This window comes from Cryphonectria parasitica (assembly GCF_011745365.1).
Source record: "Cryphonectria parasitica EP155 unplaced genomic scaffold M406scaffold_6, whole genome shotgun sequence".
In the NCBI taxonomy this organism is placed as follows: Eukaryota; Fungi; Ascomycota; class Sordariomycetes; order Diaporthales; family Cryphonectriaceae; genus Cryphonectria; species Cryphonectria parasitica.
The window spans coordinates 2,249,221-2,275,169 of NW_024468914.1; the positions used below are offsets into that span (position 1 = coordinate 2,249,221).

The window sequence follows — 25,949 nt, forward strand, 5'->3', positions numbered from 1 at the left end:
ATGTATATACTTGAGAGCTTCCCAGACAACAAAACACATCTTGCAGCAACTACTAAATCAGAAATGTACAAGTTCTGCCACTTTGTGAATTACATGATCCAATCATGGATGAATTCCCTTTTTTTTTTTTTCTCCCTCTCTCTTGATATCCATCATTATAGATGTAAATTGTACATCATCGAATTAATATAATAGTCTAATGCATAAATCATGACCAAATTGCAAATACAGTCCAGCTAGCCTCAAGACTCCAGGTCACACACGGCTCGACTTTCCCTTTCCCTTGCATAACCATCTACCATTCCTACTTCTTCCTCGCAAACGAGTTCTTCCTGCTCCCCAACCCCCTGTCCCGAAAACTCTCATTCGTATTCACCCGATCGATATCATAAGGACTGGCATCATACGCCGCGCTGCGCGTCCTCCTAAGACTCGCCTTGCTCTTCCGCGAAGAAACCGTGTTGGCTCTGCTGCGGCTGATACCACCACCGGCCGCGTTGAGCGCGGCGTACTGGGGCTGGTGCTCCTCGTCGCCGTAGCTGTAGTCCATCGCCTCGGCCTCGAGCTCAGCCTCGCGCCTGCTGCTCTCCCTGCTGAAGCGGTGGTGCTGTTGATGAGATGGCCCTGCTGCTACTCCTGGCGCTGCATCCTCGACGACGTCGTCGTCTTCGTCCTGCACAGTCGAGCTGCTGTCGTCCGACTCTTCAGCCTGCGCCTCCCCACGCAGCCTCTCCAGGAAAGCAGCCGCCTGTGCAGCAAACTTACACCTGCTCCGGATCGCAGGGCCGTACTTGTAGAAGAGGAGAGGGAAGGGAACACAAGCTAGGGCGAGAAAGGCCGGGATGGAGGAGGCCCAGTGGATGCCCAGGTTGGTATACATGTACGAGGTGAACAAGGGGAACGCGGCACCGAAGAGGGAGCGGAGGACGGCGTTGGCGGCGAGGACGGAGGCGGCGAAGATGACGTAGGCGTCGATGAGGTAGTTCATGATGGAGAGGAAGACGAGGACCATGCCGAAGCCGAAGGGTGCGGAGCCGATGATGCAGACGATCCAGTGGATGCTTGCGGAGTTGGTCCAGGCGAACCAGAAGACTATTTGAAAGAGAGAAAAAATTGGTTAGTGAGAGTAAGAGAGAAAGGGACAATTCCATAACAACCAAGGAGAAAGGGCAAAAAGCAACTTACGACCAATGGGCATGCAGATAGAACCAATAATGGCAGGCGGGAGACGAGCTTCTGGAGGCGCAAAGCCCTGCTCGGAGTTCTCAATGACCCTGATGTACCGCTTGTTGTCGTAGATAGAGTACGCAACGGCAAGAAGCATACCCACACAAACGCCCAGAAAGGCCAGACCCCCGACTCCAGGCGACCAGCCGCGCACCTCCTGAAAGACGATGGGAAACGCCGCAAAGAGCATGTACAGCGTGCCGTAGATGATGGCCATGTAGATGGACAGGAGAAAAACGATGGGCTCGCGGAAGAGGAGGATCAGAGGGCGCGACAGGGCCGTCTTGAAGGCCTGGCCCAGGCTGATGCGGCCCTGCTGCACATCGGTCTGCGTCCTGTAGCACTTGCCCGTGATCTTGGACAGCTTGGCTGCGCGCTTGCGGAGGAGGACGGGGCCGTACGTCTCGGGGACGAAGACGCCGCAGACGAGCCAGAGGACACCGGTGAAGATGGCCATTACGCCTTCGACCCAGCGCCAACCAACTGTCTCGCCGACAAAACCGCCCACTGATTATAACGAATACTTGGTCAGTCTTTGGAAGAAGTAATTTGATAGGGGAAGAACTGAGCGAGGAGAGAGGGTAGAGAGATACTAACCAATGGGGCCAATGACTGGGCCGAGAAAAGGAGCTGCGGCAAAAAGGCTGGTGGCCAGACCACGCTGTGCTGCTGGGAACATGTCGGCAATGACACCGCCGGCGTTGGTCAGAGGAGATGAGCCGAAGGAACCGGCGAGGAAACGTAGCACGAGCAGCGTGGCTATGTTTTGGGACCCGGCAGCACCGGCATTGAAGGCTGTGAGGAACATGTAGGTGCCAAAGAAGAGATACTGTCGTCCGTAAAGTTCTGTATGATTTCACACGGGCTGGTTAGAAAAAGAGCATAGAAGAAAGAATGCAAGAAAGAAGAGAGAAATATCAAACTGATGAGTTAGAGAAAACCTTACCACTCAAAGGCGCCCACATGAGAGGGCCAATCGCAAATCCAACGACAAATAAAGATACACCCAGAGTGCCAATGATGGTGGCCACGCGAAATTGTAAAAGAATCTCGGAAATTCCTCCCGAATATGCAGACGATACAAATGCCACAGCCTACAAAAAGATCCAAGAATGAATGGTCAGTCCACGGGAGAGAACAGGAGGTTGGGAAGAGCAATAGAGAGAGATCAAGACTAACCAGAGTCGCAAGGGCGACTAACATGGTTATGAACCATTTTCGCCTGTCGGAGTAGTTCATCGGATTCACAGGGTCATCGTCGAGCCACTTCACGATATAAGGGTCCTCCTCGGTGCCTGCACCTGCGTAGTGGGCGTTGATGATATCATCGTTGACCGCGCCTTGATCCAACACTCGTTTGAAGTGGCTGATGCGCCCCGGTCGGCGCTTCTCGAGGTCCTTTTCCATATCTTTGGTTCTCTCTCTTTCTTTCTGTCCCTCCTTCTTTGCTTGGCTTGGAATTTGTATTTCGAGCCGGAAAAGGCGTTGACGGGAGAAAAGGTGTTGTGTATGTCGTGTTGTGCTGATCCGTCAAAATTCTGTATTAAATAATCAAAAACTGCTTCCTTCACCAACAAAAGCGACGCCTCGCTGTGCTGCAATGAAAACCGTCTTTGGTCGTGTTGAGGCTCGACTTGGGGTCGCGTCTCGAATAGTTCACACAACTAAGGTTATCGTCATAGGAAGATAAGATGTGCCTTTTAAGTAGTAAGTTACAGAAAGGAAAAGGAAAGTGGGTATTCGAATCTATTTCAAGTACGGATCAAGCACGAGCAAAGATTACAAAAACCCAAACCAAACAACCATCACAACGACCCTCGGGCCCTCGCGCTCAGGAGGAAATTCCTTAGTGGTACGCTAAAGCGAACATTAGCGGCATGACGCACCCCATTTTCAGTGATGTCAAGGCCGATCTAGTTCCTACTCGGCCAGATGACGGCTACCGAGGCTGCCGAAGGGTTTGGGTGTCGGTGTCCAGGTTGTTTGATATGTCCGTATCCGGTCATGTTTACGGCAAAATCATCTTCTTAGACCTGTCTCAGGATGTCACAAGAAAATAGAGAGGAAAACTCTGAGGAATGTTTGTCCATCCTGCCTCGGTTGATGGCAGCCAGAGAGAAGAATTCTCTATTTCGAAGTGGCGTCTCCAATAAAAAATCTTTTCAAAAAAATAAAAACCCAAAATGAAAAGTTCGAACAGAGTTGTTGAAAGCAAATAAAGCCACACAAACAGAATCTCCTCTTCAAGATGAACACTAGCCTTTTGAGGACCATTTCGAGATCCACCAGAGAACCACATAAAGACGCCATCCGCAACAATTAATCAGACTACAGCATGATTTCAGCTGATTGTAGGCAGTAAGCCCCCAAAGCATGACACGCGGATCGGCGGACTTGAATGGAGTAGCATGTGAAGTCCGTATCCTGAGCACTCTCTCTTGGCAGTGCCTCTCTCGTTATTGAACTTCCGAGGTGGTAGACCTTTCTGTCCTGTGAGCACGCAAGTACATATGTACTCAAGCAAGCACTTGATTGTATGAACCACGCAATTTCTACCAAGACCCATGTGAAGTCTAGGATGCAAACATGTGCATAGGATGCATAGGATGCATTCCCTCAAGTTCCATCTAAAAAGAAGAAGAAAATCAGACGACCATGTCAGCCTGCCTGATCTGCAGAAAACATCTTGATTTTTGGATTGTTCATCACCGGCGATCCTCTCAAGCTTGTGAATCCCGGAACCTCGGCTTCGAACTCGTACCGTCCCACCGGTCGGGACCTCCGAAACCCGCCCGCTTCTTAGGCCGGTTTCCTTTGCGCTACTGTGGACATGAATCATTTGCAGATGGCTTGAACGGATCGCACGATGCCACGCAATACCTCAGTAGTATCTAGTTGAATGGGGTCATGAAGATTTGATTGAGAAGGGAAGATACAATGGATCCAGCAAGGCAGGACCGGAGAAAGGAGAAAAGTGAAAAAGGGAACCTCGAAAGTCTTCTCGACCTCTAGCAGCATGATCTGCTCATCGAGTCTCTCTCACTCCATTTTTAAACGACTTCCAGAGTCCTCCCTGCAAAAGAAACAGAGGCATATAGAATACCCAGTCTCTTCATGTCCAAACCTGACCTCGTACCCTGAACCAATAAAACAAAACAAAAAAAACCAAAAAACCATAAACACTCACCAACCTCTTCCCTTCCCTTTCCTCTCCTCTCCTTACCTTCTTCCCCCTTCTCCTCAAATCGCCATCCCTTCCACCCCTCTAGCCAGCGCCTCAACCTCCACCGCATGCCGCACCCCCTCCACCGCCACATGATTCCGCCCCCCCACGGCGGCACCACACTCAGGACACCGCGCCTGCTCCATGGGCATGCCGCACTCGCCCACGGTAAACGGGTGGCCCCTCTCGCACGTGTACCAGTGGCCCGTGCCGCGGAACTCAGCAGCCATGGCCTTGTAGACGGCGCGCATCTCGGCCGCCGTGACGCGCGTGTAGAAGATTCCCTGCGAGAGGAGGTCGCGCACCGCGTCCAGCTCGGCCTGGACCGTCGCGGCCCAGTGTGGCTGGGGACTGCGCTTGTCCAGGATGGTCTGGGCGGCCGCGATGTGTTCGAGACCTGTGGTTTTGAGGATGTTTTCCTCGTCGCCTGCTGAAGGGGAGGAGGAGGAGGAGGAGGAGGAGGAGGAGGAATTGCTACTGCTGCTGCTGCTGTTGTTGTTGTTGTTCTTGTCGTCGCCACTCCCATTGCTATTGCCATTGCCGTTGCCGAGGGCGAGTGCGAGGCCGCAAAAGTGTGCATGGTAGATGTGGCCCTCGGCCTGGAGCTGAGGGCGGTCCGTCTCGCTGGCAAGCCTGACGAGGTCCTCGCACTGGGCCGTGTTGCGGGCAAAGTCCACGCTGATGTCTGCATGTTTCCAGGCGCACGAGGCGGTGTCCTTCTTGGTCCGCAGGTCCAGGAAATCAGAGAGGACGGTGAGGTGGCAGCGCAGGAGGAGCGAGGTGGCGAGCAGGAACCCGCGCAGCTGGATGACGGAGGAGTCGAACGTGAAAGAAGAGGAGGAAGAGGAAGAAGAAGAGTCCACGGTCTTGTTGCTGTTGGCGAACCGCACGAGGTTGGCTACCTTTTGAAAGGGCTGCTCCTCGGCCCTGACTCTGCCCCGGAACGTGACAATGTCCCTGTGCAGCCTGATGAGCTCGGTATACCGCTTCTTCCCAACCCACTTCCCCAATTCCCGCAGCTGGTCCTGAGCAGAACCCTTCAGCGCAAACCGGCCAGGCATGTAGTCGAGAATCTGCGCGGCGATGTCCTCGGCAGCAGCGGCAGCGTCGCCCTTGCCCTTTTCCCCGTTCTGCTCTTGTTGCTGTGCTGCGAGGTTGTTCTGGAGGTCCAGCAGACGGCCCGCCAGCTGATGGTGTTGGTGTTCGGACCAGGAGATGAACTTTTTGGTGGCCTCGTCCAGCAGGGCGCGGCGGACGATGCGGCCATACCTCGGAATGTCGCGGAGAGAGCCGCGGCACTGCGGGCAGGTCTTGAGCTGGCTGCGTCCGTCCATGGAGAAGGGCTCCAGGGGCTTCCTGATGGCCACAGGGCCGCCGTCCTTGTCGTCGAGGACATAGTGCTCGCCCATCAGCATCTGGCCGTCCATGGAGGACCGGGTCAGGAAGTGGCCGCAGCTGGCAAAGACGCAAGGGTCGTCATTGAGGTCAATGTCCTTGTACTCGCTCAACAGCAGGTAATCCACAACCGTGGCCAGGATGTCGTCTGCGCCGCACTGCTGGCAGTACTCCTCGGCAGGACAGGCCTCGCCGCACAGAGAAGGACACTGGTGTCCACAGGCCAGCGTCAGAGGGCAGCGCCGGGAACAGGGCACCCAGTCACAAGGCGCGGCGCAGGGCATGGTGCATCTCGAGTGTGGACAGCGGGAGGCACAGTCCTCTGCGGCACAGGGGGTGCATGGCTCGTGGCAGGCCTTGCTGCAGCGGGAGTGGCTGCACCGCACCTCGCAGGGCTTGGGGCACGGTGGACACTTTTGCTGGCCGTGACAGGTTGCTATGCAGCTGTGAGGACATGTCGAGTAGTTTCGCCCACAAGCCTGCCTGCAGGGGCCATGATCCGTCGCGATCTTGGAGAGATGGTCGTCCTCGACCTCGCGCCGGTTGCACTGGACACAGGGGCGTCGACAGGTATGGCCACAGGGGAGAACGGCGCCACACTGCGCTGGGCATTTGAAACCAGGCCGGGTTATGTCGATGTGGCACTGCATCTTGACTGTATGCGCACACCCAGGAATCACGCGCTCCACCTCCTGTCGGCACTTGATGGCTGCGGGGTTTTGCGTCTCCCAGCACTTTGCAGACGTGACCGTATGATCACAGCGCGGGAGGGCAAGAGAGAGGCTGCGCAGAACAACGTTGCATTTCTCCTCGCACGGGTCGCCACATTCCTTGGGACAGGCGTGGTAACAGCCATCCTTGGGTCGGGGGCAGGGCTTGTGGCACTTGATGGCCTGGTGGAGGAGGTCCGAGTGACATCGACCGTAGCATGCATGGCCGCAGTCCAGCCGCCGGTCACAGGGCAGACGACAGCCTCCATCAGGCGAGAAGATGGCAAAATCGTCTGGGCTCGAGACTTCGATGCGCGTGGCAGGGTGGCGAGGACACTTGAGTGCCAGGGCGGTTCCGAAGTTGTCGTTTGCCTGAAGCAACTTGATAACCTGCTCCCACATGGCCACGCTCTGGTACGTCTTTGCGTTGCCCAGGATATAGCATCCATGCTTTGCGCGCGACAACAGAACATTGATGCGGTTCGAGGTGCTGAGAAACCCACACCTGTTCTCCATGTTGCTACGCACCAGCGAGATGATGACCACCTTGGCCTCTTCGCCCTGAAAATTATCGACAGTGGCGAGCCTGATACTCTTCAGGAGGGTCGACTTTCCGACGGTCGTTGCCACCGCCTTGGTCTCCTCCTCTGCCTCATTGAGGCCCTCCTCGTCGAGTGCCTGCAGGTCGCGCTCGTCAATCTGCACGCAAAAGGAGGCTTCCGTCGCCAGACGTCTGCGCAATTTCTGAAGCTGACCAGTATAGGGCGTCAGGACGGCGATATCCTCCGGGTCATAGTTCCCCTGCTTCACCACATGCGAGACAAGCGCGGCAGCCATCTCGACCTCGAACTCGTTGGACCGTGATGTGTCATGAGGCTCTCCTCCCTTCGCGTGCTGACCATCCTCAAGATGCTCGTGATGCAGCCAGAACAAGCGACGGTCCATGCCGACCACCTCTGGGTAGCTCTCGACGTGCGATGCATCCTTCAGGTTGCTGTAGAGCGTAGAGCGCACCATTTCGGCAATGGAAGGGTGCATGCGCCTCTGCGTCGCCAAGACACTGACTGGTAGTTTCTGGTCCTCTGAATGTTGTGGACAGACCAGGCGCTCAAACAGCGACGTGTCGAGCGAATACTTGAGCCCCTTGGGGTTCGTGCTCTGCAGGTCATAGTTCTGAATCTGCGGCCGGAGCTGCAGGTGGTCGCCGATGAGGATCAGCTGCTCGACAGAGGGCAGCAGCGCCGTCAGGACATGCGCCTCGAGAACCTCGCCGGCCTCCTCGCAGATGACCACCTTGGCCCGCACTTTTCGCATCATGTCCACCTGGCGCGCCAGACCCGTGGTGGTCAGGCCGATAATATCCGCCTGCTGCAGGCAGCGCAGGTCCTCCTCGTCGCGGATGGTGTTCCTGAACGTCCTGGCCTCCTCGTGTTCGCGGTGCAGCGCCATGATCTCCTTGAAGACGGGGTTTCGGATGCTCTTTTGCCACTCTCTGTGGATAATCTGACGTTCCAGGTGAGTCATGTCGTTGAGACGGGTCCTCTGCAGGTCCGCCAGGTCTCTCGGTGGGGGGTTGTTGTTGTGATTGTGTCCAGGGCCTGGTGGCGGTGGTCGAGAGCCACCTCGGAGCCAGGTCTCGACAACCTTGCCAGGCTTGCTGCGTCGTGTCACCGTCTCCCACTGTCCACCACCACTGAGGACATCACCACGGGAACCATCGTCCGCAGCAGGGCCAAACAGCTCTTTGTGAAACACCGGATGGTTCATCTCCAGATAATTTCCCATGGAAGATGCAGAATCGCACTGATCAAGCGTGCGCAGGCACTTCTTCATCTCCGTCTCCGCCGTCCTCATCTTGCGCGTCTGCCCACCTATGATATACGTCTCGGTCCGCGTAGCCGCCACAGCCGACTTGTCCGCCACGGCGCGCAGGTTAAAATTCTTGAGCCGCTCCGACTTGGAGCTGGACCCGATCCGCAGGATCCCCTTGATGCCGTCGTCCAGGAGGTGCTCGAGAAGCTGGTCCAGGGCGTGGTTCGTGTAGCAGACGCAGATAATAGGGCCGAGCTTGGCCTTGGCCTTGTTGGCGAGGAGGACCCGGATGATCTTCTCGCCCGTGTACGACTTGCCTGTGCCGGGAGGGCCCTGAATGAGCGACAGCTCGCGCGTGAGCGTGTTGAGCAGGGCCTCCGACTGGGTCTCGTCCAGGCCAGTATTCTCAGAGACTTCCTCGATGGACGGCATGTGTTGACCCGGCCTGACTGACAACGGAGACAAACCACCTGAGTTTAGACACTTGAGGTCGTACTCGAACCCAGCCGCGCGAGAGAACAGAGGCGGAGCCACGCGGCTTTCGACTCTTCGTAAAGGAGGAGGAGAAGAAGAAGGCGTGTCGGGCGCGATCAGGTGGGTGAAGGGCAGGTCGGGCTTCCGAGAGAGTTTCTGGAGGGCCTCCAGGGTGTGTTTGAAGGATGCCAGCAAGACGCCAGGGAACTCGACCAGCTGGCGAGGCCGTGGTCGGCCGATGTCTTTGTACCAACGCAGAGTCTGCTGCATCTCGACTCGAGAGGTGCCGACGAGGTTCAGCTTGACGAAGAGGTCCTCGCGACTGTAGCTGAGGCTCAGCGGCTTCTCCTTATCTTCCTCTTGATAGAAAGGAGGAGGAGAAGATGGTTCTCCTCTCTTACGTGCCGACGTCTCCTTCTGTGACGCAGAGCGGACGGTAGACCGCGCCACGACATAGAACTGGGCCGCGCCGGCGCGATCAATCACACACGTCAGGGCACCAGCCTGAAGTCTCTTGCACTGCTCCCACCACCTGTTTCTTGCCGCATCGCTCATCTTCTGTACGATCTTGGGCTGGCTGCACCGCACTGTCAGCTCCAGACCATTGTTCTTGTCGATATCGACGCTGTGCACCACGGCATCGTCGTAGGCGGTCGTCTGGGCACTGTTCTGGTTGTGTCTTTTATTGCTGTTGATGTTGTCACGAGTGCCCTGGAGCAGTTCGAAGACGGCATCGCGGAGCTGGCCGACGGTATCTTCGCGCAGGAGGCGGAATTCCCGATCCAGACGGCCACGGATGCCAGGGAGGTGCCATTGCGACGAGTCGGTAGTAGGCAGATACTCCTTGCGCGGTGAGGTGATCTCTTCACTCGTGGGCATGATTTGGATGGAGGCGATCTCGGCATGATCATTGTCGTGGCGAGGGCCGTCGGGGGAAAGCTTGCCTGGGAGGTCTCGTCTGAGCTTGAACGACTCGGATGGGCCGGCTGGGTCGCCGGCAGTCGCAGGAGAAGATTCTGCTAGGTTAGCTGTGGCCATCATCGTCTTTCCAACGCCCAAACGTCGCTGTAGATAGTCGAGATACTTGGTTGCTCGCAGGATGCATGCCTCATCGTTCTTCTCTCCCGGTGTGGCTGAGAGGGTCGTGAGGATGTTGGAGAATTGCTCCACGATATGGTGAAACCTTTCGTTCAGTACATTGGTCGTGTTGCAGTCGAGCACCTTGGACAGCACCGTGAGCGACAACTCCAGGACCGTCCCCTGGGCGAGGTCACCCACAGGCAGGCCAGGCCAATCCATGACGAGCTGGGTGATGAAGCCGAAGAGCCTGTCCATTCGAGTCGCGTTGACCCCGACAAGGAATGAGTAGATGGCTGCCACCTCCTGCTCCAGGACGTTGGAGTCCAAAAGCCGTTCGTTGGTAATGAGGCGAAACATGGGCGAGATCTGCGTCTTCCACAACTCCACCCTGATGGAAGAGGAGTCGGCATCGGTAGCTGCTGCTGCTTGGACGATGTGCGTGCTGGAGACGGCCTTGATGAAGTTGAGCCCGGCATCGCCTGCCAGCAGCTTGACGGCCTCCTGCGAGATAGCAATGTCTCCCTCCATCAGGGCGAGGCTGAGCTCAAAGAACAGGCTCACTGTGTCATAGGGCACATTGGATGACTCTTCACCGCGCGCGAGAATTCGCTTCCAGGCGCGAAGCTTGTTTCCGCCCATTACTTGTTGGCTTTCCTGCTCCGGCCTGTCATTGTTGTGATTTCGATGATGATGGCGTCGCTGCTTCTGATGGTTGTCTGATAGGTCGTGAGAGAACTTGCACTTCTGTCCATATCCACAGCTGCCTGTCCTCTGAAAGGAATGACAGGGCCGTCGTGCATGGCGGTTGGGATCCATCCTGCTGTCTGGGAAAATGTGTGAATGGTCAGCTGGGTGGTCATCTAGAATGGTCAGGCATGTGTCGATAGCCAACTAACCTCGATGGCCCTGTCTATGATTTTGATCTTAGTTGGCAGCCCAGGTAGGTAGACAAGAGCATGCGAGAGAACCATGCAGACACCAAGATGACAAGGGGAAGACCCTTGGGTATTTCTTCTCCTCACAGTGTGCAGAAGAATAATGCAAGAATTGAACAAGGGAGGCTTTTGAGATGATTCTTCTCTTGACAAGACTATGTTGTGGAAAGAAGGGTTGGTTGGAACAAGGGCAGCGAGGGAGCAGGAGAGGGAGTGATGGATGATGGTAAGTAGGTTCTTGTTGGCCAACACAGCTCGCGTCTGGGCCAATAACAAAGACGCGAGAATTCAAGAGGGGGCAGTACCTGGAGCGGTCAACAAGACGTGACACTGAAGTCTTGACACTACAGAACCAGGCAGCATGAAACCCAACAAAGCCCACCAGATTGGTCCCATGAGAATGTTGTTGAATTCTTAAAGAGACCTCGAGCCGATATAACTGTTTCACAAAACGCAGGCTCTACTGGTGATTGCAGACAGCAGCTCATCCAGGATATATAGTTCACAGCATAATCATAGACAACACCCATTGCTGAGTTGTCGATGCTGATTATATCAGCACCCAAATCTGCAGGAGGCCTACCTGAGATGCATATTAGTTCTAGCGTTGCTACGTACTCTATGGAGACCCAAGTTGGAGGACTCATGATTGGTCTGTGTTGCTGAATCAATTCTGAGACACACAAAAAGGCTGCAGGTAATGATTGTCGAAAACACTGAATCCGAAGTAACTCAAGGGTATATTCAACGAGAACGAAATAGAAACCCAAAGAAGAGACCATGTATCTCCGTCTCGGTTGACCCATCAACATCACGTCCAACCTCACCCAGTAAGAAGCCAAACCCAACAATTAAAACCCGTGCCGCACCTAATTGCTATTGAAATAATTAGCAGCCACCAGCGGCCCCAACCCCATCTTCACCACCCAATCATCCAAACTCGTCCGCACCCGCGACATAATCCCCATCGGCTTCCCATCCTTGGGAGCAAACTTTCCTCCGTCTAGCGCAGAGCCCTCGGGCTCCTCATACAAATAGAACACGTAGCGGTGTGGCGCCACGCCCGGCGGAGGGCCAGGCGGAAGATAGTTAGCGATGAAGGGTTCGGAGGACGCAAGTGGCTCTGCAGAGGAGGAGCCCACCCGCAGGCCCGGCTGGATCCAGTGGAGGGCAGGGCCGAGGAAGCTGAAGGAGCGGCTTGGCGGGTCGAGGTCTAGACAGATGACCGTGTAGCTCTTGGAGGGCGAGGCCGCGGGGTAGGTGATCTCGGGCGCTTCCTTGGCATCTGAGAGAGGTAGAGAGAGAGTGGATTGAATGAGCGAGGGAGCAAATTTACGTAGGACAGGGACTGGCAAAAAGGAGGGACTCACCTGCGCGCGGGACATATTGGCCTGGCTCCGTGATGTTGTGCTTGCCGACTTTCAGGCCCAGGATATTAGATGGGTCTTGCTTGATGAGTGCAAAGGCAGCCTCGACCTGTTCATTGGCTGGCATCTTGGTTTTGCTTGCGATGTAATGATGGTGCGATTGTCCAGGGCTGGGGAGAGCGCACACAAGATGATGTGGTCACGATCAATTTTTGGAGATATAGCAGACCATGAAACGTTGCGATGACCTGGGCGAGGAGCTGGCTTTTGATCAACCCCACCTGCAAGGGAGCAGCGGTTATAACGGAGTTAAATATGCTCTTCGGCTTAATTCCTAGTTATAAATGTCTTTCAGGAATGCTAAGTTGTAGAGGAGGGGGGAAAAGTAGCACGACGTATCATGGGCAAGCTTCATCGTCCAAAGTCTGTCACACCACAACGACCCCTTCTTACTCTCTCTGGAGCATCATAATTACAAACAAAACACTTTCTTGATCTAGATGAGCAATGCATCAACTTGGCTTGGATATTACTTGATCCAGATCGACTTGGTCATTGGGTTGTGAGGAACTTAGGGAGTAATATCATCACGTTTTTCGGTGCGAGATCGGCAAATTGCGGCCGAAAGTGTTCCGGAAGCCGAGACGAATATCATCACTTGTGTTGTGGCGGGGTCGGAAGGCAGACAAGATTGGCAGCTTGCCCGGGTTCTTTAATCATGTATCTCCTGCGCCCAGTGATAATTTTACTAACAATCCATGATTATATTGCTTCTCTCTCTCTCTCTCTCTCTTCGGATTCCACCGATTGACTGCACCAAGGGAGTAAGTAATGGTATCCCCGACTGACAAATTGACATCATGGCAACGCGTGGGTGGTAATTTCACATGACAGAAGATCTGACAACGTTTCTTATGTACAAGTCTGTTCTATTGCTGTTTGACTAAAGAGACAAGAGAGAAGAGGCAGAGAAGAAATAAACAGAAAGTATCTACAGGCCAAGAAAGATAGAAGATGGTACCGTCATCCCATCCCATCCAACAACATAACAACAACAACAACAACAAAGCCTGTTCCCCTCCCTTACAGAGACTGCTGTGTGGCGAGGAACTCATTGATGAGGGTGATGTGGTCATCAGTGGCCACAGGCACCATCTCATAGCCAGCAGGAAGGCCGTTCAGGTTCTCAGGGGCGGCCGGCGACAGGTGGAAGGTGGCGGGGCTGGAGCTGTTGGAGGCGTACCAGGTGCCCAGGGTGGTGCCGTTGGTCCAGCTGCCGCCGTCGTTGGGGTTCTGGGTCTTGATGAAGTTGGCCCAGTAGGCGTTGACGGTGGAGGCGATCTGGTAGTCGACCTCGGTCCAGCTCAGCTGGGTGCCGTACAGGTTGTTGAAGATGTAGTTGATCTCGGACATGTGCTTGGCCCCGGACCCTTCCTCGTTGTCGGCCGGCGCGTGGTCCCAGTAGTACGTGTAGATGGGCTGCGTCGACGAGTTGGCCCACATGTTGGCAAAGTTCCACGTGCCGATGAGCGACGTGTCGCGGGCGATCAGGTTCTCCTGCATGGCCGCCTGGGTGTCGTTGGATGCAGGATAGGCGGCCAGGAAGTCGGCGGCCAGCGAGCCGTACGTCGAGTTGAGCGTCGACTCGTAGCCCGCCACGGTCGCCGTCAGGCCGTACGTGGCGCCAGACTCGTCCTTGGTGTTGCCCGTGATGACGGGCACATCGTTGCCTGGGGGCCCCGTCTGGAGGTCCTCCCAGTAGGTGGCGGGGAAGACATAGCCGTCGATGCAGCCGCGCCAGTTGGAGAAGGAGGTGAAGGTGCTGGCCTCGTTGATGTCGGCCGCCGAGACCTGGCGCAGCTCCTCGAGCGTGGTGACGTTGAGGTAGTCCATGAGCTCGTACGAGAGCTCGATCGACGTCGACATGTTGTTGTAGCCCTCGGCGAGGTCCCTGGACTGCGGGTCGCGAGGGTCCCGGATGCCTGACTCGGCGATGGCGCCGACGACGAGACCCTTGGCCAACGGGTTGTTGAGAGTGTGGTACACCGCAGCACTGCCGGCTGACTGCCCCACGGTCGTGATCCTGTCTGGGTCACCGCCAAAGTCGGCGATATTGTCGTGGACCCACTGCAGCGCATACAGCTGGTCCAGGATGCCATAGTTGCCCGTGGTCAGGTTTCCAGACTCCACGTACAGCTCCGGCAGGGCAAGCCAGCCGTAGGGGCCAGCACGGTAGTTGTAGGTGACCACCACAATGTCCTGCAGCGACATCTGCGACCCGTCAAACATGGTCCAGGCATTGTTGGCGCCGGCAGGGTAACTCCAGATCATGACGGGCCTCTTCTCGGCCGTGCTGGAGGCCGAGGTCCAGATGTTGAGGTTCAGGCAGTCCTCATCAGTGATGGGGTCGGCACCGCCATAAGGAGCGGTGCCGGCAGGGCAGCCAGAGCCAAACTCGCTTGCCACGAGTGTCTCGTTCCAGGACGCCGCCTTCTGGGGTGCCTTGAAGCGGTTCTCACCACCAGGGTTGGCGGCGAAGGGGATGCCACGGAAGACAGTGACGTTCTCATAGCCGTTGATGTACGAGCAGCATGTGGAGTTCAGGGCAGGGACACCCTGGATCGGACCGTAGGCAGTCTGGATGGTCTGATTATAGAGGTACTGGGCATTGCTGCCGGTGGCTAGGAGGGCCTGTGCCACTCCAGCCTTGAGGCCGGAGGAGGAGGCCTTCATTTTTGTGTGTGTTGTTGAATGAACGAATGTAAGTCGCAAAAAAAGAATGTATACCAGTCAGCTAATACTGAAATGAAGGATGTTGAGAACACACAAACACCACTTGAGGGTGGGAGATACTATCGAGCAAGACTGATTCGAGAGAAAGAGAAGCAAAAAGAACTTTATATTAACATCACCATCACCATCATGCCTCTCTCCTCCCCACACATACATACGAGACAAGATACACAGCCTGACCACAGCTTACTGATGATTGAATGCTTGGAATGAACTGTCACTTCATCCCTATGTTTTGTTCTCAGCCGTCGTCGGAAATACGAGGCTATACGCATTCTCTCAACATGCGTAAGCCCATATGGGGACGCTCCGCTGTTTGCCTCCTGCATTAAGTAACTGATCACTTTTTCCCATGCCACAACGGCGTGGTTTTTCTCTGTTTGTACAGAGTGGGACGTAGGCGCAGCATCCACACCACCTGCTCCACGCATAGCAAACGGGCGCGCGGCAGTCAACCAACCTCTCTCCCACAACCCGGATCAGGGGGGAGTGTGCGTCGTCGGACGAGGGGGAGGAACTTCGGCAGCTTGTCAGTGAGATTGCAGGGTTTCTTGGTGGTGTCCTGGGTGGTTTTTTTTTTCTGGAGTCAACAGGGGGGCGGTGCCTTCAAGTCTAACTTGTCCTGCAGCTGACCATGAGCGGAAGTAAAGATGTTTCTCCCCCCGGGCTTGACAGGGACGGGAAAATTGCGGGTATATCCATATTTAATTCAGGACCTGCAACCAGGAAACTTGCCTGCACATTACGCAATGCTCGTCGGGTCATTGACCCAGTACCATCTGGCCATAGCAAATTTCCTTGCTTCTCTTCTCGACACTTTATGATAGGAGATTGGAAATCAAAGGGGCGGAATTCCTGCGTAATCTGCAGTTGTGCTGCTCATTATATGGCCTTTCTCAATCAATCACTGACTACTACCACTACTACTACTACTACTCTTTACCTTGGACATTCTATTTTCCCATTTTTTCAGACATCACAAGGAGCGAGAGAGAAAGTCATACTTAAAGTTGTCTTACTCTTGAATGTAGAGGTGGATCAAACTCAATAAATTGTTTCGTTCTATCTCTGCCCCGGTAGGGAAACGTAAAATGCTACCTCAAGTACTTTTAACATGAGAAACGAAACCCTAATTCCCACTTTTTCTTTTCTTGTTGTCTAGAAGAAGCGACCCGGCTTGGCCAACCAGGTGGCCTGGAAGTCAAATGCGTTCTTAACCGTGTTGTTATACTCGCCAGGATACGTCTCGCACTCGGTGCAGGGGGTGATCAAGTGGGAAGCCCCCTCGACAAAGGCCGTGGTGGTGTCATTGCCGCCGTGGGCGAGGGCCTCCTTCTCGGCATTCAGATACTCCCAGTGGCCCGTGTTTCCCATGGTCAGGAGGGGCACCGAGATGCCACGCACCTCGTTGCGCGGGACCAGGTGGCTCGAGTTCCAGACAATGCCCCTGAGGTCGTCCTCCTCGTAGGCAAAGTCGTCCTCGACGCGGAGGGCAAAAATGCGCAGGAAGCGGCCCACGGTGGTCTTGAGGGCGCCGTTGATGTAGGACCGCAGGTCGGATGTGGGCGACTCGGACACGCGCACGCTGTAGACAATCTCCGTGGTGATGGAGCCGTTGTTGTGGATCAGCGGCCACGGGTTGGTCGTGTGCGACAGATACTTGAGGTCCTCGGCAAAGATCTTGTTGTTGTCCTCGCCGTAGGCTGCGTCGGCCACGAGGAAGCCCTCCTCGTCGGCCCACACGGACTCGTTGTTGATGATGGCGGTCCAGCGGTCCTCGGCGTGGCTGATGAGGCGGTTGTTGCGCTCCACAAGGGCCGTCTGCCAGTCCTCCATGAAGGTCTCGCTGAAGTTGCTGGGCCCAGACGTGTTGAAGCCGTTGGTCGCGCTGTACATGTCCAGGGAGGGGTCTGTCTCGAGCGTCGTCTCGTTGATGATGGCTGCGTTCAGACTCAGGAACATCATGGTCGACAGGCCATAGTTGGCGTCGTGCAGGATGACGCCGTCGGCTGGGGGGAGGCCTGCTACCTCGTCACCACAGGGCCAGATCTTTTCAGTCCCATTGCATGCCGAAATGCCATTCTCGGCAATGTTTTGACTGTGTGCTCTTGTCAGTCTGCTGAGAGACACTTGAAGCTGTGGGATGTTTTTTGGACTCACTATGCAGACATGAGGCAACCGCCACCGCTGTGTCCCCATAAGACGATCTTGGAGAACTCAGTCTGGTTACGGATCCACCCCACCATCTCGGCCACGTTCTGCATCAAGAACTCCAGATCGGCATCGGGCCACATGTTCAGCTTCGAGGCTGCATTGTTGGCGCAGAGGACGGTGAAGCCTCGTGCCGCCAGCTCTGTGCAAGGGGGAACTGGAGAGCATCAACGAAAGTCAGCATAACCTCCCTCTTGTGGCAGAAGGGGTAAAAAGTAGGAGGAAGAAGGAGAAGGAGAAGGAGAAGGAGAAGAAGAAGAAGAAGAAGAAGAATGATGATAATAATAATAATAGTAAAATACTCACACGCCCAATAGTCTGTCTGAGCATGCATCACAAGCACCACGAGGCTGGCTCTGTCCGCATCTCCGCCGGGGATAGGGCGGTGCAGCGCGCCGACCACACCCGTTTGCTGGTACGTCGACACAGCCTCCGGCGCGGGCAGCGAGGAGATGTTGACGGCTGCAACAGCAGCCTGCGGAAGCAAGCTCAGGCTGGCAGCAGCAGCCAGTGCAGCAGAGAAGAGAACCATGATCGATACCGGAGTCAACGAGTGCAGTTACCAGAATGACTAAGTCTTGGTGGTTGAAAGACCGAGGAGCTGAAGTGCTGAATACATTTGCTCGGAAAAGTGCCCGTGGGGAACAATACTTATACTCGGCAAGCCTTTACATGCATCGCGAAAGCTTCCTAACATTCAACAGTGCCGTCATCCTGTAGGCAAGAATGGTTTTCGTATTTACGAGACAGACGACGATGGGCCAAAGGAAAACACTGCCGAGAGAGAGAGAGAGAGAGAGAGAGAGAGAGAGAGATAGGTACAAGAAACAAATATGTGAAGCCTTTACCGCGAGTCAATAGCAAGTCGAAGAGACCGCTGGTCACCACCAACTTTGACCGGGATCAAAAGTCGTATTGACTTCCAGGGCCCTTCCAGTGTACCGTAGCAATTGCAACGTTCTTAGGATACTTTTACTTAGCATATGATTTGCAAAAAAAAAAAAAAAAAAAAAAAAAAAAAATATTTGTAGAATACAGCCATGTTCAATGCAAGTTTACCGTGCATTGTAACAATATATGCATGCCCACTCATTCGTCACTCCATGCAGCATAGCTCCGAACCGGGAATCGATCTACAATGCGGTGAACGATTGGCAGGGGTGTTTTGCGTGTTTGTCAAGGGTGTTTTCTACACAAAACCCCCCGAATACATAAAACTGTATGTAAGCCAGCCGGCATTCACTGTGGATTGACTGACCAGTTACGCTGCAGACGAAATAGACATGGACTTTATTAAAGGGTCCCATTGAGTTCTCGTGAGGATCCTTCTCTAAGTTCCGGGTAAATATGGTAACGAGAAGTTGATCCTTGAGGGTTGGCAGGTATGCCGAGTGGGAGAGCTCGGAGAGCTCGGATGACCCTTTGATGCGTCGACTGTAGGATCCCGCCTTTGGAGCAGCGATTTTCCTCTCGGTTGTCTTCCTCCTCGGCCGACTGAGGCAACGCGCGGCCAACGGATGCACAAAAATAATGAATTGATGAATTGATTCAATGAGATATTACACAACACAAAAGTTCACATAGATTTACAAAGCCAACAGGTGTCTATCCATGGAAGAATAGCGTAGACTGGACTCTGCTTCAACCACTCGCTGCCCGGATATTCTCCTGACTTGCCTTTTCACCGACAATTCTGGCGATCGGCAAATACTACGGATGAACTTCTCCAATGTACAATGATATCTTTCAAAGAGCGTTCCAGTTCCCAGCTAAAACTACCCGGTAGAAATCCATTATGCACCGAAGGTCTTTTTTTTTTAAATAAATAAAAAAAATATAGTACGATCCCACCTCACTGCCGAGCTTGCGCATCTCCATCGCTCGTGCATGGATGTCAGGTTGCAGAAACCCCCCCCCCCCCAACTACAAGTGTGGTACTCCCGCATAGATCCATGGGATATAACAAAGCTACATGCCTTGCGCGTCATCGCTGCAGTGGCTTGATTCTGTATATACACTCATACCCCTCTCCGTTACAGAGGTGAGGGTAACAACATACTCGAGTACTTTAATCAATCGCGTGTGTACTGATGAATCTAGATTGATTGTACTTCATGCAGCCCTGAGGACTTTACCAGACAGACCGATAGAGAAATGGCGGCTACCTGCATTAGCCACGTGTGTCGTCGTCGTGGCATAGCTTTTTTTAATATCTTCTTCTTCCAGCTCCAGCAAAGCCATGGGAAAAGAGACCGCAAAATCGAACTCCAGGATACAACAATCTCTTCTGTTCAGAGGTTCAAGGGTGTCTAGGTGAAGGACAATTGATTACATACGCGTGTCAGTACGTCCTACAATGCCCTAGGGAAGGCTCAATCCCATGCTCTGGTTCGTACAAGGGGCGGTCCTTATAATATCAGACCGCTGAACAAATCACGCGACATCAAGCCCTTCAAGCCTGATCAATTGGGTTGGATGATGGAGACTCGTCACACTTATCATCACTTTGTACGTCACGCAAAGCAAATGTGCGGGCGTAGAAGAAGGCAGAACTATTTCAAGCTTGAGCCGGACAGCCGTTGCAGGTGCCGAAGGCCGAGTGATCTTGAGATGGGGCCATAGTAAGAGCCTAGAACCTGTTACCATCCTAACCATCACCCGTTTCCAGATTCTCTGTACCTCGGCCTCGGCTCTGCACGTCTACGGTGCCATCATACATGGAGATGACCTATTGTATGGAACAGTCTTTGGAAATCCCATGTCCGGCACTGGCCAGTGAAAGTTAGCGCAGACATGATGTCTCCCAAGAGTGGGGACGACAATATGAACTGTCTACAATAAGCCACACAATCTGCGCTCATGCCTTCAAAAGGTGCGACTGAGTTGCAAAAGCTGAATCCATTTGACATTGCCACCGGCCTCACAAAAAATGCTGATGTATCCCGCTCTAATGATATAAATACAGTCCCAGTCTACCTGTATGTCGTTTTCCTTAGAAATTACAACTCATCTTTACGCCTCTCTGTGGTCTCAACATCGGTAGGAGCCGCAGTTTTGGGATCCTCGCCCTCAAAAGCCCGGCTCTTTGTGTTCCTCTCGGATACTTCCACAGTCTCGCGCAACATCTCACCATCGCCCCGGAGAACCCTCTGTGTATCACCGCCCTCCTCCTTCGTCTCAGCAGTCTTGGCCTTTCTCCTCCGATCAAGCGCGGCAATCTCGTCATCATATGCAGTCCACTCGGGAACCTGGCGTCTCGCGCGGTCGAGCTTGGGTTCCTTTGTTTGCGGGTTATTGCAAAGGTCAATCGTGCGTGCCTCCTTGAACGCCTCGTCGCTACACCACGTTTCACACCAGAGCCACTCTTGTGGTAGACTGTGAATGGGCAGCTGGAACTGCATGTGGTTGGGCAGGTCCTGGTCGAGGTTGGACAACGAGTTTGGGTCTGCGGACAAGGTGTGGTAGCTCTGGCGCAGGCGGTCACCGGCCGCAATCTCGCGGAAGCGGCGGAGATCGACCACATAGAGGGCAGAGATGTGGTACGGCTGCCCCCGGAGGTAATTGGCCCAATAGCCTTGCTTCCAGAAGCGGAAGCCTTCCATCTCCGTACGTGAATCGCACATGGGTGTGAAGCCGTAAGGCTTGCCCTCAAGATCATGCTGCACGAGATCATACATATCCGTGCGGACGATCTGGTCTGCGTCGACGAAGATGACTTTGTCGAGGGACAGCGGGAAGAGCACGTCTAGGAACAGTATCTTGTAGCCCCATATCTCACGCTGCTTCTCCTTTTGCTGGCGGAGCCAGTGTGGCCATTTGTACGTCACCATCTCATATTTGAACCCGTACTCCTCGGCCATGTAGGGGATGAAATCCTTGAACGAGGGCGACAGGAATTGCTCAATGAACCAAAATTTGACAGTGTGTTTGGTGTTCTTCATCACACTGACCATCATAATGTTGAGCATGCGCTCGTAGAGATGACCACTGGCGACAGAGAAGATATTGATCTCCGCGTGCTCTTCATCAGAGACTGATTTGGTCTTGACGCCGAAAAAGCCCTTCAGGCTCTTGGACACACTTTCCAGGGCTCCTTCGGAGCCGCTTTCGTCGAGAACATCCTCTTGCTCCATTCCGGGTTTGCGATTGATGCGTGGGTACAGCGTTGTGCCCTTAAAGTCCATCAAGACGACGTCAGTTCCTTCGTCACCAAGAACAGCGTTGTAGCCCTTGGCGCCCACGCTCTCGATGTGGTATATGTCTGAGCTGCGGCCCTGCTTCAGCTGGATGTTATAGAATCCCGGGTTGGCCTTGAACTGGAAATAGCCTATGTTGAACATGACGATGGTATCTGCGAAGTGCGGGTCCTTCTCCGTGGCCAGCACAAGCTGTGCGCCACGAGGCGGGGCTCCGGTTGGCTCCCTGGAATGGCCCTCGATTAGGATATTCTCGAGCTCGTAGGTGGCCTCAACATTGCTCTTGATGGAGCTCAGCTTGAGGTTGTCCAGGTCATGGACGGAGACCTTGGACGCCACCAACCATGCAGGGGGCACATCCATGCCCACGTTGAGCAAGGCCTCTGAGGGCACGCCCTTGAACTCAGCGTTGAGCGATTTGACTTTGCCGGCGTCGTCAAAAGTCGGTGCTGAGTCCAAGACATATCGATAAAACCTCTTGACAGGCAGCTCATCTAGCTTATCTTTAGGGTTCAGGAAGATTTGCATATAGACACCGTCGAGCTCGGAGAGAACTTTCAGGATAGGAACCCATCTCTGTCCTTGCTCGCTGGCCGGATTGATAACAGCAACGAACTGGATGGTTGCCGTTGACTTATCACCGATCTCAAAAGCAGTGTGAGTGGAGTTCCACACGTTGAAAGCTGAGATTCGCAGGGACGAGCCTTTTTCAAAGATGCCCTCGGGAAGATCGGGCATCGTCGACAAAGCAGTAATCGAGGTGACTTTGGCAGCTGCGAGGGGGCCGGAGACCTTACTTGTTAGGCCAAGTTCCTCGATAGCCTCGTAGACAGGGAGAATTCGACTATCCTGCTCGAGCTCGAAGAACAGTTCGAAGTCCTGTGGACCGAAATCCTCTGCTACATCAATAGGTCCAATGAGACGACCGTTGAGCATGAGCATGTTCTGGCCAGATCCGATCCCAGCCGTAGCCAGGAACCGCTGCAGAGCAGTATCATAGTCCAGATCATCCGGTACCTCGGGCCACGCGCTTAGAACAGTCCGCAGAAGATCCTCGCTGTCCACATCGCGAAGTTCAGACTGGCTCATTTTCAGGGCAGTGTTGATCTTGTGAGCGCCGCTTGGATCTGTAGGATTATGGACGATGTCCGCCCGAATGCCAGGGTTGTTGATGCGGAATTGGAGGGCATTCCCGGCCAGCTTCAGTCCGTCCGTGGTGGTCAGATCGGCTATCACTGTCAGGACTGCCCAATTTTCCTTTGTTGAGTCGGGATACGCTTCGATGACGGGAACCTTCTCGAATAGAGCGCCATGCTCCAGGAAAATCTTGTTGACATCCAGCACCGTGAGCTCCTTGGGGTTGCTAGGAAAGATCACAGTGTTGCGACGCGAAAAGGCTTCTTTCAGGAAGAACTCCGGCAGCCACTGGCCCTCTTCAACCTCGCCGTAGAACACCGCTTGTCGGAAAAGCTGTAGATCCATGCCCACCTGCTGACCCATTGCCGGCATCCAGTTGCCTTGTCGTGGTACAGGAACACCGTTAACGAAGAGCACTGGTTCCGGGCTGTCTACCCGAAGCCGTTCTGCCCACTGCCTGGAAAGTCGAATTTGCTCGGTATGATGCTCAGAGTCAAATATAGCCTCGAACGGGAGCGCCTCTGCATCTTCGCGCAGCTTTCTATCGAGAATAGCAGCATCGAACAGCGCTTTGTCTGCGTCTCCCAGTCTCTCATTGTCGAGAGCTGACACTAGATACGACATCATAGCCGCAAGACCGTACGTCTCAACAAGGTGGTAGACGACCTTGGCTTGACGTTCGGATGCTTCGTTTGAAGACAGAGGAACGATGCCAAATCTCACAGGTAGCTTGCGCTTGACAAAGTCTTGCAATTGGTTGACCACTGTCGTGGTGTCATTCTTCTGGGTAAGGTCAACCGGGATGACCAGGTTGAAAATATCGCGTCGGATCGAGGGCAGTTGACCGGGCATTCCACCTTGCAAGAGAGTCATGAGAGTCTTTGGGAACTCTTCGTATCGTTTGTCCTTCTCAATGTTGTTGAGCCAGACAATAACCTTGCCCTCTTCCGGCCCATCATGCCACAGAAATCGCTGAACTTCTGCATCGTCGACTTTCGCTTCGTTCACAGAGTTGTGAGCAAGAAGAGAAATAGCCTCCTCCCCGGTGAGGCCGAGATCCATAACGCCATGAATCATCTTGCGCTCACGCCTCACCAAGTCCACAAGGGCAAACGCGTCCATCTGCCGTTCCACGAGCTGAACGCCGTTCATCCAGAGGGCGTTGACGCCACCTGGTACCAAGGAGGCGCGGTTGGCTTTGTGCTCCGTCAAAAAGTCCATAGAGATGTTGTGCGTCGCCAAGGAGGTCGAGTATTTTGGGAAGTCTTGTGTCAACTTGAGCAGAGTGTCGAAAGGGCTGTCACTGTGCATAATGAAAGAGCCCGTCTTCAAACCAAGGTCCCTCAGCTCTGATGTGGACAGAGGCTTGAGGTCTGCCACCTCCTCCTCCTCTCCCAGTACAATCTCTGAGGCGATAGCCTTCTGAGCGGCATCTTCCTCTGCCTTTCGATCATCGATTACAATGTAGTCTGTCCGTTTTAGAGCGAGCTCGACGCCATAGCCGCTGACGAGCAGCGCCTCCAGAGGCTCGTGCGAGGACCTGCGATGTCGGAGCTTGTAGGCGCACTCCCGGCTCCGAGCTTTCTGGTCCAGAAGCTTGTGAAACTGTCCAAACTCTGGAGCAGTGATATCTGCATACAAGATGCAGCCCGGACCACTGCCCAATGCGATGTCAAATGGTAGATCACGGTCTTGTCCCGCCGGCACCTGGCCCCTGGGTTCGTCCAGAGATGGCGAGCAGTATTGTTGTCCCTGCCACAACACCCAAATATCGCAACCAGCTTGGTCTCCTGTCAACGAAGGTTCAACGCCGGTCTGGTAGTATTGGTAGTGGGCTTCGAGTCTGGGAGCTGCAGACCTGGTCGACAGGGCCAGCTTGAAGGTCGAGAGGCTCTCAGGGCTTGTTATATGGCCATCATTTTTGACTAGATCCAAAAATTCCTGGTATAATTCCCTGTCGGTCGTTGCTTTGGCGAAATAGCCATCGGCTATGCGATCGAGAAGGGGGAAATAGCTAGAAGCGTTCTCCTGCGCTGCGGTCTCGCTAGAAACCAGGTCAGTACCGTCTCCTCCTTCTCCTCTTCTTGTCTTGTGGGAGAGAGGGGGAAGGGCGGGGGAGAACTCACAGCAGCTCTATGAGGTACGGGCCAGAGGGAAAGGCCGCCTTCATAGAAATGTCAACAGACGGCCCGGCGCATACTGTTTGGCCTCCCAGGACGATTGCTCCTAGCATGGAAGCCGTCAGGCCCCATGGCAGTTGAGCCACCTGTATCATATCGTATGTATAGCTACCGTCGAGCCACAAGGGCTACAAGCAGATTGCCAAAAAATGGACTCGAGGACTCCAAAACGTCTTGGCGAATGGAGGTGCGATCTGGCGCAGGCCTCGACGCTTCGTATGAAGAGTGGAAGAACCGCTCAGCTGAGCTTCTCTATGCTCCCATTGCCGAACGGACAAGGCTTTCCAGTTTACGCTAAGCGATTGGCAACAGTCTTGAGTTGGTAAATTTTGTAAGGGGGGAAGAAGAAGAAAAAATGACAAGTGTTCGCACGGATACGTTTAGAAGGCCCGGCCCTTATTGTCTGAAGTCTTACACACGTCAACAGGCGCTGCTGCTGAAAGTGCCACCTAGGCCATACCCTTGAAAGCTATCCAAACCAGGCTAGCCTGCCTCAGCCCAAGGGACCTGAAGCTAACACAGTAGCTGTCCTTGTCCCTCAGCACCCTTGCTTTGGATTCTGGGCCTGACCAGCTATGGTTGTACATGACACAACTGCATTGGGAAGACAGGCAATGAGTAACTTCTAAATTGGGAGGCCTTACTAAGTTAAGTGAGTTGTGAAAATCAGGCAATTAAGTTAGATATTGAATGGCTTGCAGACTAAAGTGTAGTGTAAGTAATTTTTAGGAAAACATTCCTGAGGGTACATGTCAGCATGACCAGAAAGTGTGCTATGGTGTCTGTAGGCCTGTATCATACACAGTACAGTACTTGACTTTAGTGGCAGCTCCAAAGTGTGGGCTGCGCAGGCAAAACCACCCCACCCCCTGGCAGGCAAATACCCCTAGCCCAGCAGCTTAGCCTAGAGTACTTGTAGAGCAGAGCACACCTGTAGGAGCACAGGCCACCTTGCTGTGACGAGCGACCTTGCCCACATCGCAGATGAACACGCTTTCCACTCTCTCAGGTCCTGGATTGCCAATACAGCAGCAGCACTGCACGCCGCCAACCTGATCAATCAAACCCTCCAGGTGGCTCTATCTTCTCTCTTTAAACTTATTCTAAACTGAATCTCTCCCAGTCCATCGACATCACCCATCTGCGGCTGTCGTATGGCTTTCTGACCTTCCTGGGTCAATTCCACTGTCCTGCCAGTCTGTCCTTAGA

At 54.1% G+C, this 25,949-nt stretch overlaps 6 protein-coding genes across 6 annotated transcripts; all 6 read right to left on the minus strand.

Annotated features, from left to right (window-relative positions):
* Positions 1-133: 133 nt before the first annotated feature.
* On the minus strand, positions 134-2,902 carry M406DRAFT_293216 (MFS general substrate transporter). The gene is made up of 6 exons (XM_040919076.1): positions 2,407-2,902; positions 2,174-2,321; positions 1,825-2,073; positions 1,186-1,734; positions 680-1,092; positions 134-526 (listed from the first exon to the last, which is right to left on the minus strand). Exons 1-6 carry the CDS (start codon positions 2,632-2,634, stop codon positions 305-307), a joined length of 1,809 nt encoding a protein of 602 aa, XP_040774566.1. The 5' UTR covers positions 2,635-2,902; the 3' UTR covers positions 134-304.
* A 1,565-nt stretch (positions 2,903-4,467) lies between these two features.
* Positions 4,468-10,560, minus strand: M406DRAFT_260943 (uncharacterized protein; the record flags this gene model as incomplete). Its single annotated transcript, XM_040917404.1, has 4 exons — positions 4,468-4,847; positions 4,929-6,015; positions 6,260-6,324; positions 6,804-10,560. The coding sequence occupies 4 exons, from the start codon at positions 10,558-10,560 to the stop codon at positions 4,468-4,470; spliced, it is 5,289 nt and encodes a 1,762-aa protein (XP_040774567.1).
* A 1,015-nt stretch (positions 10,561-11,575) lies between these two features.
* On the minus strand, positions 11,576-12,350 carry M406DRAFT_352397 (PEBP-like protein; the record flags this gene model as incomplete). Its single annotated transcript, XM_040922685.1, has 2 exons — positions 11,576-12,141; positions 12,227-12,350. The coding sequence occupies 2 exons, from the start codon at positions 12,348-12,350 to the stop codon at positions 11,726-11,728; spliced, it is 540 nt and encodes a 179-aa protein (XP_040774568.1). The 3' UTR covers positions 11,576-11,725.
* Positions 12,351-13,306: 956 nt separating this feature from the next.
* Positions 13,307-14,956, minus strand: M406DRAFT_263105 (alpha/beta-hydrolase; the record flags this gene model as incomplete). Its single annotated transcript, XM_040917567.1, has 1 exon — positions 13,307-14,956. The coding sequence occupies one exon, from the start codon at positions 14,954-14,956 to the stop codon at positions 13,307-13,309; it is 1,650 nt and encodes a 549-aa protein (XP_040774569.1).
* A 1,218-nt stretch (positions 14,957-16,174) lies between these two features.
* Positions 16,175-17,759, minus strand: M406DRAFT_64535 (uncharacterized protein; the record flags this gene model as incomplete). Its single annotated transcript, XM_040924884.1, has 4 exons — positions 16,175-17,114; positions 17,177-17,384; positions 17,534-17,577; positions 17,647-17,759. The coding sequence occupies 4 exons, from the start codon at positions 17,757-17,759 to the stop codon at positions 16,175-16,177; spliced, it is 1,305 nt and encodes a 434-aa protein (XP_040774570.1).
* Positions 17,760-20,226: 2,467 nt separating this feature from the next.
* Positions 20,227-24,835, minus strand: M406DRAFT_261229 (family 24 glycosyltransferase; the record flags this gene model as incomplete). The annotated part of the gene is made up of 3 exons (XM_040917424.1): positions 20,227-20,330; positions 20,388-24,604; positions 24,687-24,835. The coding sequence occupies 3 exons, from the start codon at positions 24,833-24,835 to the stop codon at positions 20,227-20,229; spliced, it is 4,470 nt and encodes a 1,489-aa protein (XP_040774571.1).
* Between the last annotated feature and the right edge of the window lie 1,114 nt (positions 24,836-25,949).

Bases quoted from the DNA above. Each gene is read 5' to 3' on its own strand.
- M406DRAFT_293216 (XM_040919076.1), bottom strand. From the start codon at position 2,634: ATGGAAAAGGACCTCGAGAAGCGCCGACCGGGGCGCATCAGCCACTTC. The intron at 2,322-2,406 runs GTTAGTCTTGAT...ATCTTTTTGTAG, and splicing joins TAGTCGCCCTTGCGACTCTG to GCTGTGGCATTTGTATCGTC. The intron at 1,093-1,185 runs GTAAGTTGCTTT...TCTTTCAAATAG, and splicing joins TATCTGCATGCCCATTGGTC to TCTTCTGGTTCGCCTGGACC.